Raw genomic sequence first — 14,973 nt, 5'->3', positions numbered from 1 at the left:
CTACCCGCGGATACGGTCCGGCTCATATTATTGGGGGGCCCGTTCGTCGGAAAGCTGTACATTGGATCGACACATGTTGTAAGTTGGGTGGAACTCCCATGGGATTGGCTCATATTATTGGGGATCCACATGGCGACCGTCCATCACAACTTAATATTGATGGGTCATCTTGACATGTCACAATAAACGGCGTCATATTATTGGGACCTTATTGGACATGAGGTAAAAACATGGAGGTTGCTTTGGAAGCAATTGGGCTCTACCTTTTGAAAATTATGGTTGACTGATATTATTTGGGACCATAGTTTGTCAATTGGACTCCATGTTCCCACTAAAAAAAATGTTTCTCGTTTTCACTAGAGGGTAGTGAAATCGTCAAAATAGTGGGAGTGTAATTCATAAAATGAAATTCGCCATATTTTATGTCTTAGTAAATTAATTAAACAAATCACTGATTATTGTCTGTTTCCTTTTCAGTATTTCATTACTATGAATTCGCGTAATCCACTACTCTCAATTCTCGATCAAAACAAGTTGACTGGCGCTAACTATACGGAATGGTTCCGTAAGTTAACAATCATTTTAAATTCGGAGAAGGCTTTCTACGTGTTAGAGAAGCGTCCTCCGAAGGAAACCCCGGCTAACACTAGTCCGGAAGAGTTGAAAAAGCTTGACGATTGGTGGGACCATGATGTCAAGGCAAAGAGTTATATGCTAGCATCAATGTCTGATGAACTCCATAGGCGATTTGAGGATCCGATGAATGCTGCTGACATTCACAGCGCACTCAAGGAACTTTTTGGAGCTCAGTCAAGGGCCGAGAAATTTGCGACTGTCAAAGAGCTCATGACATGCCGCATGCAAGATGGGACTTCGGTCCGTGAGCATGGGGTACACATGATTGGGCTCATTGAAAAGTTGGTAAAACTCGAACTGACATTAGAGCATGAACTCAATGTGGACTTGTTGCTTCTTTCACTTCCTTCGTCGTTTGACGGCTTTGTGATGAACTTCAATATGAACAAGATAGAGGCTGTTGAAGAACGCGGCGATCAGATCAATTAGGATTGATACCCGGTGCAGCGGAAGTTTAAAATTTTTATATGGAACGATTCCATAATGGGTATCAACCTTACGATTAAATTGTGTGTGTAAAAATTAAATAACGATTATAAAATTTTTACCTTTAATCTCGAATCGAGATTTTGGACACCAACAAATTTCTCTGCTCTTGTTGTATATCTCTGGAACTGATGGACGTACTGTTCTTCAATCAGGCCCACGAACGGATAATTAATCCCTCTGATAGATTGCACTAGAAAATCTATCAGAAGTTTCTACGAAGAGATTAACGAATTTGATCCGTTAAACCAGACTGTAATTCAAAATCACAGGCTGGATTTTACCGAGTAGAGAGGGAGGGGGGGGGGGGGGGCGGCGGCCACTATTGATAGAAAATACTTAGGTTTTCGAAAATTGTGACCTGTTGTATGTAATTTCTGTACTGCAATAACTTATTTATAATGTAGGCCACTAACAGCTTAGGGCCCATTAGTCATAAGTTCAAGCCCGACAAGCAAAGCCCGCATGTTAAGAAATTAATATAAAATTCATCGTGACTCCGATTGATAAACCGATTTCACCAATGTGCACAGAAACCATTTCTGCACCTTTTAAAGTCAAGATAAATTTTTCTGAATCCGAATTCAGTGATTTCCAAAAATGTCCATCCCTATGTCATTTTAGGAAATCTTACTCCTCTACTCTTAATTAAGAAGTCCAACTTCTTTGTTCATTAAATTTAACTCTTTAAATTTAACTATCTCAACGGGGATTAAAAATCCATTACACTGTGTGACCCTCAATGGTTCAGGGATACAGCTAGCCGTGGGCTCACAACTCCTTGTGACTCGGAACAACAATTTCCGACTTGCCCATCGAATCATGGTAAGAGCGCCTAGAAACATCGCCCCATGATTCCCTAGGTATCACTGATAGTGCCTACAAGAACCAATAGATTTTGGTTAGCGTACAGTACGGTCCCTTCATCCATATATCCCGATCGAATCAACAACCATTGGTATATCGAGAGTCGCTCAAGATTCGATAACTATGCAATACATCTTGAAGATCAAATTAGTGACATCGCATGTGCTACTAAGAAACCATTTCTTAAATCACATCAAGTACTCTGGCCAGAGATTCGTCACACTAATATCTCCTCAGATCGCATAGGATATCCACACTCGCAAGTATGTGGTGAATCCTTGACAACAATGCATCGACTCCTATATGTGTTGTAACTGTACCCAATCCCGGCACCTGATGACCCCCATAGAGTCGGTAAACGAGTCAAAGCACAGTACTAGCATATAGAGTCTCCATGATGTTTCAAGTAGTAAGGACTAATGGTGTACAACCAAAACCGCGGACTTTATCCACTCGATAAGTGATAACCACTTGGAAAGTCTGGATAGGGTAGTTCGATTATTCATCCTATGAATATCCATTTGCATGCTTCGAACATCTCCATGTTCCCTACCAATGAAACGTGGTACTCCGCATCGCAAATGCTAGTCTCAAACTCGAGCGATCCTTATCCTTATTATCGGACGGCTCAATCGACTAGGAACAGTTTAGAATATACAGTGACTATAAGATGTATTTCATGATAGACATCCCCATGTTCTACCACATCTTACATACACTATAGTATATTCAAGGTCTTTATCAAAACAACAATAGTATATCACAATATAACAATATGAAGAAAGATAAAGTCATTGCCATTAATAAAAGTGTAAATAATATTAAACAAAAGATTGTTTATACAAAGAGTCATCAAAGCCCTTAGCCACAAGTTGGCTCACCGGGCACCCACTCTTTCAGAGGCCACCCTTGAAGAGATGGTCAATATGCTTGTGACTTATGAAGCCACACTAAAGAAGGATAAACCGGTACTCTTGGTTGGCTCATCTTCTAACTCTAAGAAATGACCAAGTGGAAATGGTAAGAAACGTTCTGCCCCGCCCAAGAAGATTGTACCAAATAAGAAGGGAAAGGCCAAGGCTTCAATTGAGATAAAAGATGAAAACGTTTGCCATTACTGCAAGAAACCCGGTCATTGGAAACGTAACTGCAAGGAATACCTCGAACAGTTGCGAACTGCAAAGGGTATGTTTTACATTGAAATAAATGTTTCGCTTAATACTTCTTCTTGGGTATTGGATACCGGATGTGGATCTCACATTTGCAATGATTTGCAGGTGATGACAAGAAGTCGTAAGCTAAGGATGGGTGAGACCCAGCTAAGGCTCGGGAATGGTTCTAGAGTCGAAGCCAAAGCTATAGGAGACATTTATTTAGTTTTGCAGAATAATTTTAAGTTATTTTTAAGAGATGTTTTATATGTTCCGGATTTGGTCAAAAGCATTATATCTATTTCTATGCTTGATAGAGATGGTTTTTCTTGCAATTTTGTGAATGTGATTTGCAATATTTACAAGAATGAATGTTTGATTGGAAATAGACAACTTGAAAATGATCTATATAGCTTAAAATTAAAAGACGTTCCAATTAATAATATTGATAAACCGATAACAACAATTAAAAGGAAGGACGATAGTCAAAACCAGGCAAACCTTTGGCATGCTAGGCTAGGTCATATTTCCTCAAGGAGGATGAACAAGCTAGTGGGAGAGGGCATGTTTGATATGTCTGATATTAACTCTCTACCTACTTGTGAGTCCTGCCTGAAGGGAAAAATGACTAAATCTCCTTTCAAAGGGAAACCTGAGCATAGTCAAAATCTGTTGGATTTGATCCATACAGATGTTTGCGGTCCATTTAGGATTGGTACTAAATGTGGCAACACCTACTTCATTACCTTTACTGATGATCATTCTAGGTATGGGTATTTATATTTAATGAAATATAAGTCTGAAGCATTTGAAAAGTTCAAAGAATTCAAGGCTGAAGTAGAAAACAAACTAGGTAAAAGTATTAAGGCACTTCGATCGGATCGAGGTGGAGAATACTTAAGTACCGAGTTTTTGGACTATCTAAAAGAGAATGGGATTCTCTCTCAGTGGACTCCTCCTATGACACCTCAGCTTAATGGTGTTTCGGAGCGTCGCAATCGAACTTTGTTGGACATGGTTTGATCCATGATGAGCTTCACTGAGCTCCCACCTTCGTTTTGGGGCTACGCGCTTGAAACGGTGGTATTGTTGTTAAACAACGTCCACACTAAAGAAGTAAATAAAACACCATATGAGTTATGGAATGGCAAAGCTCCTAAGTATTCGTACTTGAGGATTTGGGGATGTCCTGCTTACGTGAAGCAGACAGTGGGAGATAAATTGGATAGTCGATCCACTTTATGTTATTTTGTAGGGTATCCGAAGAATTCAATCGGATATTATTTCTATCATCCTGCTGAAACAAAAGTGTTTGTTTCAAGGAATGCCACCTTCTTGGAGAAGGAGTTCTTATTGGATAAGAAAGGCAAGATGATGGAACTCGAAGAAATTCGAGAAGAACCCGAGATACAAAATAGCGATCCTACACCTCAAGAATCATCACAAGACACGCCTATTACTAGGAGATCCGAGAGGACTTCTAGGCCTCCTATTATATATGGTCTTCTTCTTGAAGGGGATCAAAGTGAACCCGTCATTGGATGTGATCCAAGAAACTTCAAGGAAGCAATTTCTGATGCGGATTCGAATTTATGGCTTGAAGCTATGCAATCGAAAATAGACTCGATGCATTCTAACCAAGTTTGGTCTTTAGTAGATCCTCCCGATGGAATTGTTCCAATTGGGTGCAAATGGATCTACAAGAGAAAGCTTGGGCCTGATGGAAAGGTATTGACCTACAAGGCACGATTGGTGGCAAAAGGTTATACTCAAAGACAAGGAGTTGACTATGATGAAACCTTTTCACCAGTCGCAATGTTCAAGTCCATAAGAATCCTTATTGCCATAGCAGCATGGTATGACTATGAGATATGGCAAATGGATGTAAAGACTGCATTTCTTAATGGAAACATTAAGTAAGAGATTTATATGACGCAGCCTGAGGGATACACATCCATGGGAAGCGAGCATAAGGTATGCAAGCTTCAGAGATCAATCTATGGTCTCAAACAAGCATCAAGAAGTTGGAACCAGAAATTTGATGAAACAATAAAGGATTTTGGTTTCATCAAGAACCCGGAGGAACCATGCGTGTACAAGAAAGTAGTTAAGAATGCGATAACATTCTTAGTACTTTATGTTGATGACATCCTACTCATGGGGAATGATGTAGGGATGTTGCAGTCAACAAAGATATGGTTATCAGGTAGATTCTCGATGAAGGATTTAGGTGAGGCATCCTATATTCTAGGAATACAGATCTATAGAGATAGATCTAAGAGAATGATAGGATTTACTCAATCAACCTACATCGAAACCATATTGAAAAGGTTTTTAATGGATGGGTCCAAGAGAGGACATCTACCTATGTGTCATGGAGTTTCTTTATCCAAGTCTATGTGTCCCAAGACTGACGAAGAGATAGAGAAGATGACACACATACCATATGCGTCAGCCATTGGTAGTATCATGTATGGGATGATATCTACCAGACCGGATGTGGCCTATGCTCTGAGCGTCACGAGCAGATATCAAGCCAATCCCGGTCAAATGCATTGGAAAGCCGTGAAGGATATTCTTAAGTACTTGCGAAGGACTAAGAATGTGTTCATGGTTTATGGAGGAAGAGAATTGAAGTTGGAAGCCTATACCGACTCTAGCTTCCAATGTGACGTGGATGACTCGAAATCAACCTCTGGATTTGTATTCGTGCTCAATGGCGGTGCTGTCTCTTGGAAGAGTTCCAAGCAGGACACCACAGCGGATTCCACCACTGAGGCAGAATACATTGCAGCATCAGCTGCTGCTAAAGAGGCGGTTTGGATAAGGAAATTCATCCAAGAGTTGGGTGTAATTCCTGAAGCTGTTGGTCCAGTCCCGGTGTACTGTGACAACACGGGTGTCGTTGCTCAGGCAAAGGAACCAAGGTCTCATCAGAAGTCCAAACACGTACTGAGGAAATACCACATCATCCGGGAGATTGTGGAAAGAGGAGACATCAGTGTCGAGAGAGTGGCCTCTACAGACAATATCGCTGATCCGCTTACTAAGCCCTTGCCAGGACCATTGTTTGACAAACATCGCGAAGCAATGGGATTACGTAGTATGACTAGTTGGCTTTAGGGCAAGTGGGAGATTGAAAGAGTAGGTGCCCGGTTAGCCAACTTGTGGCTAAGGGCTTTTATGACTCTATGTAAAACAATCTTTTGTTTAATATAATTTACACTTTTATAATGGTATTGACTTTATCTTTCTTCATATTATTATATTATGATATAATATTGTTGTTTTGATAAAGACCTTGAATATACTATAGTGTATATACGATGTGGTAGCACATGGGGATGGCTATCATGAAACACATCTTATAGTCACTGTATATTCTAAACTGTTCCTAGTCAATTGAGCCGTCCGCAAATAAAGATAAGGATCGCTCGAGATTGAGACTAGCATTTGCGATGCCGAGTACCACGTTTCATTGGTATGGAACATAGAGATGTTCAAAGCATGCAAATAGATATTCATATGATGAATGATCGAACTACCCTATTCGGACTTTCCAAGTGGTTATCACTTATCGAGTGGATAAAGTCCGCGGTTTTGGTTGTACACCATTAGTCCTTATTACTTGAAACATCATTGAGACTCTATATGCTAGTACTGTACTTTGACTCATTTACCAACTCTATTGGGGTCATCAGGTGTCGGGATTGGGTACAGTTACGACACATATAGGAGTCGATGCTTTGTTGTCAAGGATTCACCACATACTTGCGAGTGTGGATATCCTATGCGATCTGAGGAGATATTAGTGTGACGAATCTTTGGCCAGAGTACATGATGTGTTTTAGGTTAATGGGTTTTCCTAGTAACACATGCGATGTCACTATTTGATCTCCAAGATGTTATGCATAGTTATCGAATCTCGAACGACTCTCGATATACCAATGGTTGTTGATTCGATCGGGATATATGGTTGAAGGGACCGTACTGTACGCTAACCAAAATCTACTGGTTCTTGCAGGCACTATCAGTAATACCTAGGGAATCATGGGGCGATGTTGCTAGGCGCTCTTACCATGATTCGATGGGTAAGTCGGAAATTGTTGTTCCGAGTCACAAGGAGTTGTGAGCCCACGGCTAGCTGTATTCCTGAACCATTGAGGGTTACACAAGTAATGGATTACTAAAACCCCGTAGAGATAGTTAAATTTAAAGAGTTAAATTTAATGAAAGAGAAGTTGGACTTCTTAACTAAAGGGAGTGGGATTTCCTAAAATGACATAGGGATGGGCATTTTTGGAAATCACTGAATTCGGATTCAGAAAAATTATCTTGACTCTAAAAGATGCAGAAATGGTTTCTGTGCACATTGGTGAAATCAGTTTATCAATCGGAGTCACGGTGAATTTTATATTAATTTCTATAACAACGGGCTTGGCTTGTTGGGCTTAAGTTATGGATTGTGGGCTTTAAGGAGTTAGAGTCTTGATACAATTATAACTAGAAATTATCTATAAATACATGTAGTGGGTTCGAAAATTGGAGAGAATTCATTCATCAAATTTTCGAACACACACATATTATTTTCTAAGGGTTTTTCGAAAATCCTTGTCCCTTTTGGAGAAAATTCGATCTTGTGATTTTTGTGAAAAATTACAATCCGGATTAACAGATCATATCTGTTTATTCTCTACGCAAACTTTTGATTGATTTCTAGTGCAGTCAATCAGAGGGTTTTTGTTTTCTATTCGTGGACCTGATTGAAGAAACGTTCGTTCATCAGTTCCGGGGATATAAAACAAGAGCAGATTAAATTATGTTGGTGTCCATAATCTCGCTTCGAGATTTTAAGGTAAAATATTTAATTGTGATTATTTATTTTACTTACACAAATTTAATCGTGAAAGTTTTGATACCCAGATATGGAATCGTTCCATATTAATAAAATAAATTTTTTAAACTTCCGCTGCACCGGGTATCAATTCTAATTGATCTGAACACCGATTTCAAACAATTCCCTCTTCCCCTTCCTCTTCCTGCCATATCTACGCCTTAACTCGAACTTCCCACAGACGGCGCCAATTGATATACCTCAATAATGTGATCTTCTTGGATGAGCTAACGAAACTCCTCCAATGAATGATGAGATTCTCCTGGCCTGAAATCACGAACAAGAGTGTAAAGGGGGGGCCGGAAGGTGTTCCGGCATATCCCCTCCGACGCTCAAGTCAGATGCTAGGATAGCGAAATATAGAGAGTAGTGTGTGCACACGAGTGAAGAATTAAGATCAACAATGAAAATAAACCTGATATTTATAGGAGAGGGCTCCGGACATTGCGCTTACCTTCCTAATCAAGAACCCGAGAATCCCGGGATCACGATCCCGAATATATAGGCGGAGATCTCGTCTGAATCTCATTCGATAAAGGAACTATTGATCTGTACATCTTATCCGAGTTGAACTGTAATCACTAGGACTTTATATTGCTGCTCTCCTTGGAGTCACTTTAAACACTGATCCTAACATCCTAGCTAGCTCGCCAAGGTTGCCGAACCAATCTACCAAGCTAACTCCCTACTGACATCAGGGCCGAGCTGAGCTCCCAAATTCCCGAGCTGAGCTCCCGACCCGAGCTGGTAATTATAGTGAAGGAGCTTGGCCGAGCTCCCGAGGTCGAGCTCCCGACCCGAGCTGGTAATTATAGTGGGGGAGCTTGGCCGAGCTCCCGAGGCTCCCGAGCTCCTGAGCTGGTCCTAGTTGATTAGGGACGAGCTTTCATCTTAGGGTCATCGAGGAGCTGAGGTGATTTCCTCCTTCGGGTATCATATATATATATATATATGTATATATATATATATATATATAATTTCTTTCAAGTGCCCACCTATCATGCCAACCACCATGCCCACCAATGATGTGACACTATTTTATTGGATGTGATAAATTTTAGGTCCAATAGAATAGTGCCACATGATATCTGAGATTTTTAATCTCTAAATTATATATCACATGATCCAAACATATATAATTAGCAGAGAAATGTTACAAAATTAAGATGATTTTAATATCATAATTATCTTCATACATATGATTATTACAGTATTATTAACACGTTGTCTACATTAGCTGGATCCGCCGTGAAAATAAAAGTCGTGACTTATGATTTTGACTTGGTCAACTTTAAATTTAAATACTTTGACCAACCAATCGTGTATTCTGTCGTAGTTAATAAGCTATTCACTAAACCGCCACGTTTTGGGGACCAATTCCCATCCTTTTATCCTTCGATCTCGAAAATTTTACGGTTTACAGATATCTTATCCGATACGATTTATAAAAATATATATTATTTTTTATTATTTATATATGTTGTTATAGATATTAAATGCTCATGTGATATCGTCTTACAATAGATTTAATAACACTTGACATGCAATGCACACATATTTATAAATTAATTTTATTTGTTATCATGTTAAAATAATAATTTGTATATAAAAAATTTATAGACTTGATGGGTATGAATGCATGATTGCCAATTATTGTTCTCTCTTCACATAAATAATATACTTTTGTTGACTTGCTCAAGCAGAATATCCTTTTTTAGGAATTCGTATCGATGCTAATCCAAGACAATTGCAGCCCATCCCCCAATTATAGGGTGAATTGGTATTCAGTCTCTAAACCAAAAATAAAATTAAAAATCAGTCCCTTGTCAGAAAAAAGTTGTTTGCACTCCTTGGGCCCACATTATTTTTTTGGGATAAAATTGAGTACAAAACATTGAAAATATGGTACAATTATATGATATTTGAGCACTAATTGTTCAAGATCGAGTACAAAAAAATAAGATTTTGAATATAAAATCTAAACATCTTTATTAATGTAAACTTGAAACATATGTTTGAGTACTCAAAAATCATATATTTGTACCAGATCTAACATATTGGGTACTCAAATATCATATATGTGTATCATATTTTTAATGTTTTGTACCGATTTCCGTCCAAATAAGATAAATGTTTTATTAATATCACTATTTTTTTAGTTCTCGAAAATCATATATTAGTACTAGATTTGAAACAGTCGATACTCAAATATCATGTACTTGTACCATGTTTTTCATGTTTTGTACCGAATTTTATCCGAAACAAAACATGTGGGTCAGGGAGTTTAAACAAAGTTTTTTTCTGACATGGACTGATCACTAATTTTTGTTTAAATTTGGGGACTGAATTATAATTAACCGCCAATTATATGTCTAATTATTATGTAAGAAATGGCTTTTTTTTAAAAAATAAAATAAAATAAAATAATAAAAAATAAATAAATAAATATGGCGGCGCAAGTTGGATTTCACTTAATAAGATTAATACTTAGCTTTAATAAAAAAATATTATTATATTTTATTGTGTTTGATTGGATCGATATGTTCAATAATCTAATCGAATCTAATCTAATCCAATCAAATATTTGGTTAATATTCATGTATTTGATTATTTATTTATCCAATATTAATCAAATTATTAAATATTTATCTATATCAATCTCATCATTGACAACATTGTAATTTATCATGGTATCTCAAATTTTATTAAACAAACCATATATATTAATTCAATACAAGTCTAAATCCTTCTTAAATATATTAATACTAGTGACTAGTCGCATCCAGCAATGCGTGTGTTTTTAAAAGTTAAAAACATAAATATTTATTATTATTTTTGTTGTTTTATATTTTTATTTTTTATTTTTTAAAATTAAAATTAAAATGGAGGCACAAAAAAAGGATAAAATTATGAACACATGAAATTTAAAATAAAGATAGAAATTTTTTTTTCTTTTTTCTTTTTGTTTTTAAAAATATTTTAAATATTTCGTCTTTGTCTTTCATCAAATTAATTCTAATTTAATTACTAAGTTGTGATATTCTTTAATAATATTATTATTATACCGTCAAAAAAATATTATTATTATAATATAATATAGTAAGATATCGATATTATGTATCTATACGTTCTCATCAACCTAACTAAACGAATATATATATATCATTACAATATTGAGTAGATATATTGTAAAAACGAATATATCATTATAATATTGAGTAGATCTATTGTAAGTGGTCTAACGATGTGAGACGGGTCGAGTACTTGATCCATATCTATAGTAAAAAGTATTATTTTTAACATAAAAATAACAATTTTCTATGAATTAGGTCGTATCGAATATTTGTTTCACAAAATTGATTCGTGAAATTATTTTTTATACGATTTTTGTGTACAACTTATTTTGGGTACTGGCTAATTATAATTACAAGTGCAACTTTAGTGTGAATTATCAGTGTTGTGGGACCGTGGTCATGATTACATCTATTCTATTTTATAATATTTGTGGGTATTATGGAAACTACTTTGGTCAAAGAACATACCAAAATATTTTTTCACAATTATCCTTCATGTTTTACATTGATTTTTCTTTTTTAACTCTAAATATTTAAAAAAATTCTATATTATTCTTCTCATCCCCAACTACTAATGAACCAAAAACACAGCTCCCACTCTGACCAATTCACTACTTCACGTCTCAGTTTGATAAATTAGTTCTTCAAATACTTATTGATTACAAAAATCAAATTTTACTTTATGATAATTAATTTTTTTTATAAAGTATTTTATTTCTCGTTTTTATAAGATGTTTAACTTTGATCACAATTATAATGTCAATCGAATTAATTAGTATAATATAACATCACTACATGCTTTGTATTGGGCACAAATTAATTAAAAGGACTTCGTCTTTATCATTTCAAAACAAGACAATATTAACCTTAATCAATTTACAAGCAATCCTTAATATATATATATATTTTTTAAACATGAAACTAATTTCTACAACCAAGCTATCTATCTAGTAAAACATTTCTGCCTTGACAAATTAAATATTACATTCAAATTCAACCCTTTTATTTCTCCCCCCCTTCAAATTTCACAGTTGCGGGCTTATCCTAATCAAATTCCCATCTCTTTTTCACTGGAATTCGTACACCGGGTTCAAAAAAATTGGCTGCTGATTCCCTTGATAAGTCATTGCACTACTTGTGTATGGATGTTGCACTTGTGTCGTCATTTGAGGCTTCACGTCGACCTCATGCGCGACATTCCCGGCGACGACGTTGTTGTTGCTAGTTGTTTCTTGAACATTGAAGGACAAATTGTACGAGTTTTCATGCATAAGTTCGGAGATTGAATTTATGTAATCGAAATCCCACAAGTGATCGGTTAGCGAAAAGTTTCTTGGAAACAATTTTTGAGGTATTTGAAGCTCATTATTGCTACTTTGAATTTGAGTGATCAATGTGTTCTCAACTCTTTGATCATCGTTTTTTCCCAAGTTCTTCTTCTTGTAGATCCTACATAGCACCCAATCATCCAGCTGAAACATTTAAAAAAAACAAAAGATCAAATTGCGTGTCAAGATCCGCTAGTATATATATTTAAAGTTTAAAACAACTCAGAAAGAAGTTGTTAGGTTACCCTCATAGATCCATTTTGCTTGTGGGGTAGCGATCTCGAGTCGCTTAATCGATACTCGTGCATGATCCAATCAGTCTTGATACCTTTGGGTGGCTTGCCCTTGTAGAACACAAGGGCTTTCTTGATCCCAACGTAATTTGATCCACTGTAGATGGCTTTATCTGTGCCTGTGGCTTTCCAGTACCCGGAAACCGCGGCTCGATTCGGGCGCACTCCGTTTGGATACTTCCTGTCTCGCGGGGTGAAGAAGTACCATTCGTTCTCTCCAACTTCGGCTTTCTCTACATATTATGGAAGGTGAAAATTAAATATATATGTTACTATCAACATAATTAACCATTTTATATACATGCACATATTTGAATTTCTAAATTTTATTTATTATAATTTTGGAACGTCCCCTCAAATGAACTCACAAGATTTGCTTGGTCTCAACGGCCCATTATCTGGTTAATATAAGTGACGCAATTCCCAAAATAGGAAAATATTTATTTTAACCAATAAAAAAATCCACATGATATGTATGGCCAAAATCATTAAATGCTTACACTATAAGGCAAATATAATATTCACAATAACTCTGGCTCAAAAAAAAAAAATATTACAATAACTAATGTTAACAAATATCTTTAAATACCTTAAGATTGAAGTTTTAGACTAAAGTACGATCGAGTTTTGAATATATATTACAAATTAATTAATACACACTAACCAGGTAATTCCCAAGGATCAAATTTGTAGATATCAACTTCGGGAATGATATTGGAAACAGGGCATGGCCTGGATGTAGCTTGGTTTCGGAGATAACACATAATTAATTCTTCATCAGTGGGATGAAATCTAAATCCAGGAGGAAGCTCGTTGCAATTTCTTCCTACCATTTTCTAATTTCTTTCTTTCTTTTGTGTGAAATGAGTTGGTAATAGAAAAAAAAAAAAAAAAACCCACAAAAAATGACAAAGTATAGAGTTTCAAAATATAATTTTTTGGGTTCTTTGGTTGGTTGGAGGGAAGTGGTGGGGTGGGATATTGGAGATAAGAATTAAGAAGAAGAAGAAGAATGCTAAGATGAGGAGGAGAAGGGGAGTGTTTGAAATGTTTACAAGGAGAGGGCTGGCTTTTTTATATTGGAGGGTTTTTTGTCTTATTATGTAAGCATTATTATTATGATTACATCATGGTTTTTACGATCATATATATCCTAGCTAGTATTATATATGTATGTTTACGTAATGGATGACCGGAGATACCTATGCATGCCATGTTTTCTTTGGTGGGATTGGGTCAAATTAATCAACTTGGAAATCAAAAGATTTTTGTTTTAGGGAATGGGCGATGGTTTGATATATGGTATGAAAATTAATACCCAATCAAACTTTAGACTACACTATATTAAAGGATGAGTCGTTACTATTATATTATAATTTCGTTAGAGAATGTGCTATGTGTGGATATGAATTATTAATAAGTTTATACTACATTAGAGAATGGACAAAAAATATAGTAATAATTTTGGTTATGTAATTTGCACCTTTAAAAAAAAAATAGTTATGTTGTTGACCAATTACAATTTTTGTACATTAATTAATCTGCACTTTTTTAGAATTTATAAGTTCTTACTAATTTAATTGGTGCACTGAACGTGAAATCAAAAACGCCAATTATATCATAATATTTTTTTGATAACATAGTTATTTTTTTTGGTGTCACATCGACATGCTATGATGTGATGAAAAGGACCAAAAAAAATGTGTGAATTATTCACGTAAGATTGTATGTTAACTAAAAATAAAGTAAAAAATGAAGGTCATATATATAAGTTATTTGCACAAAAATCTCATGTGAAATATCAAATAGCATATTTCACCCTATGAAAATTAAATAAACGTCTCAACTCTTGATTTTTTTTATTATAAAAACTGTATGATTTACCTTATATTTTTTGAACATGCGCTCATATTTCAGCTTTAAAAAAATTAAATAATATTACGTTGAATGTACAAAAATAGTTTTTTTATATAAATAGTTTTTTTTATATAATTTTTTCTAGATCCATATATATTAATACATCCATCGAAGATATAATTTTCCATATCAACACATAAAAGTTGAGCGAAAAACCATGAAATATTTTAACGTGAAACCATGGAATCTTTGAACATGATTTTACGGTTTCTTGTACAGGAAATCTCAACTCAATATTAGCTTCACAATGATTTCTTAGCCGCACAAGAGTATGTGTTCAAAAAATGCGTTAACAAAAATAAATCGTGTAATTTTTATAAAATATCA

At 35.6% G+C, this 14,973-nt stretch overlaps 1 protein-coding gene across 1 annotated transcript; it reads right to left on the bottom strand.

Moving 5' to 3' along the window:
- Positions 1-11,944: 11,944 nt before the first annotated feature.
- Positions 11,945-13,758, bottom strand: LOC140887980 (NAC domain-containing protein 1-like). Its single transcript, XM_073295635.1, has 3 exons — positions 13,394-13,758; positions 12,682-12,962; positions 11,945-12,580 (listed from the first exon to the last, which is right to left on the bottom strand). Exons 1-3 carry the CDS (start codon positions 13,560-13,562, stop codon positions 12,176-12,178), a joined length of 855 nt encoding a protein of 284 aa, XP_073151736.1. The 5' UTR covers positions 13,563-13,758; the 3' UTR covers positions 11,945-12,175.
- Between the last annotated feature and the right edge of the window lie 1,215 nt (positions 13,759-14,973).

The sequence above is a fragment of the Henckelia pumila genome, chromosome 1 (genome assembly GCF_033568475.1).
Source record: "Henckelia pumila isolate YLH828 chromosome 1, ASM3356847v2, whole genome shotgun sequence".
In the NCBI taxonomy this organism is placed as follows: Eukaryota; Viridiplantae; Streptophyta; class Magnoliopsida; order Lamiales; family Gesneriaceae; genus Henckelia; species Henckelia pumila.
Note: the sequence above shows the minus strand (reverse complement) of the source record. Positions and strands in the feature narration are given on the sequence as shown.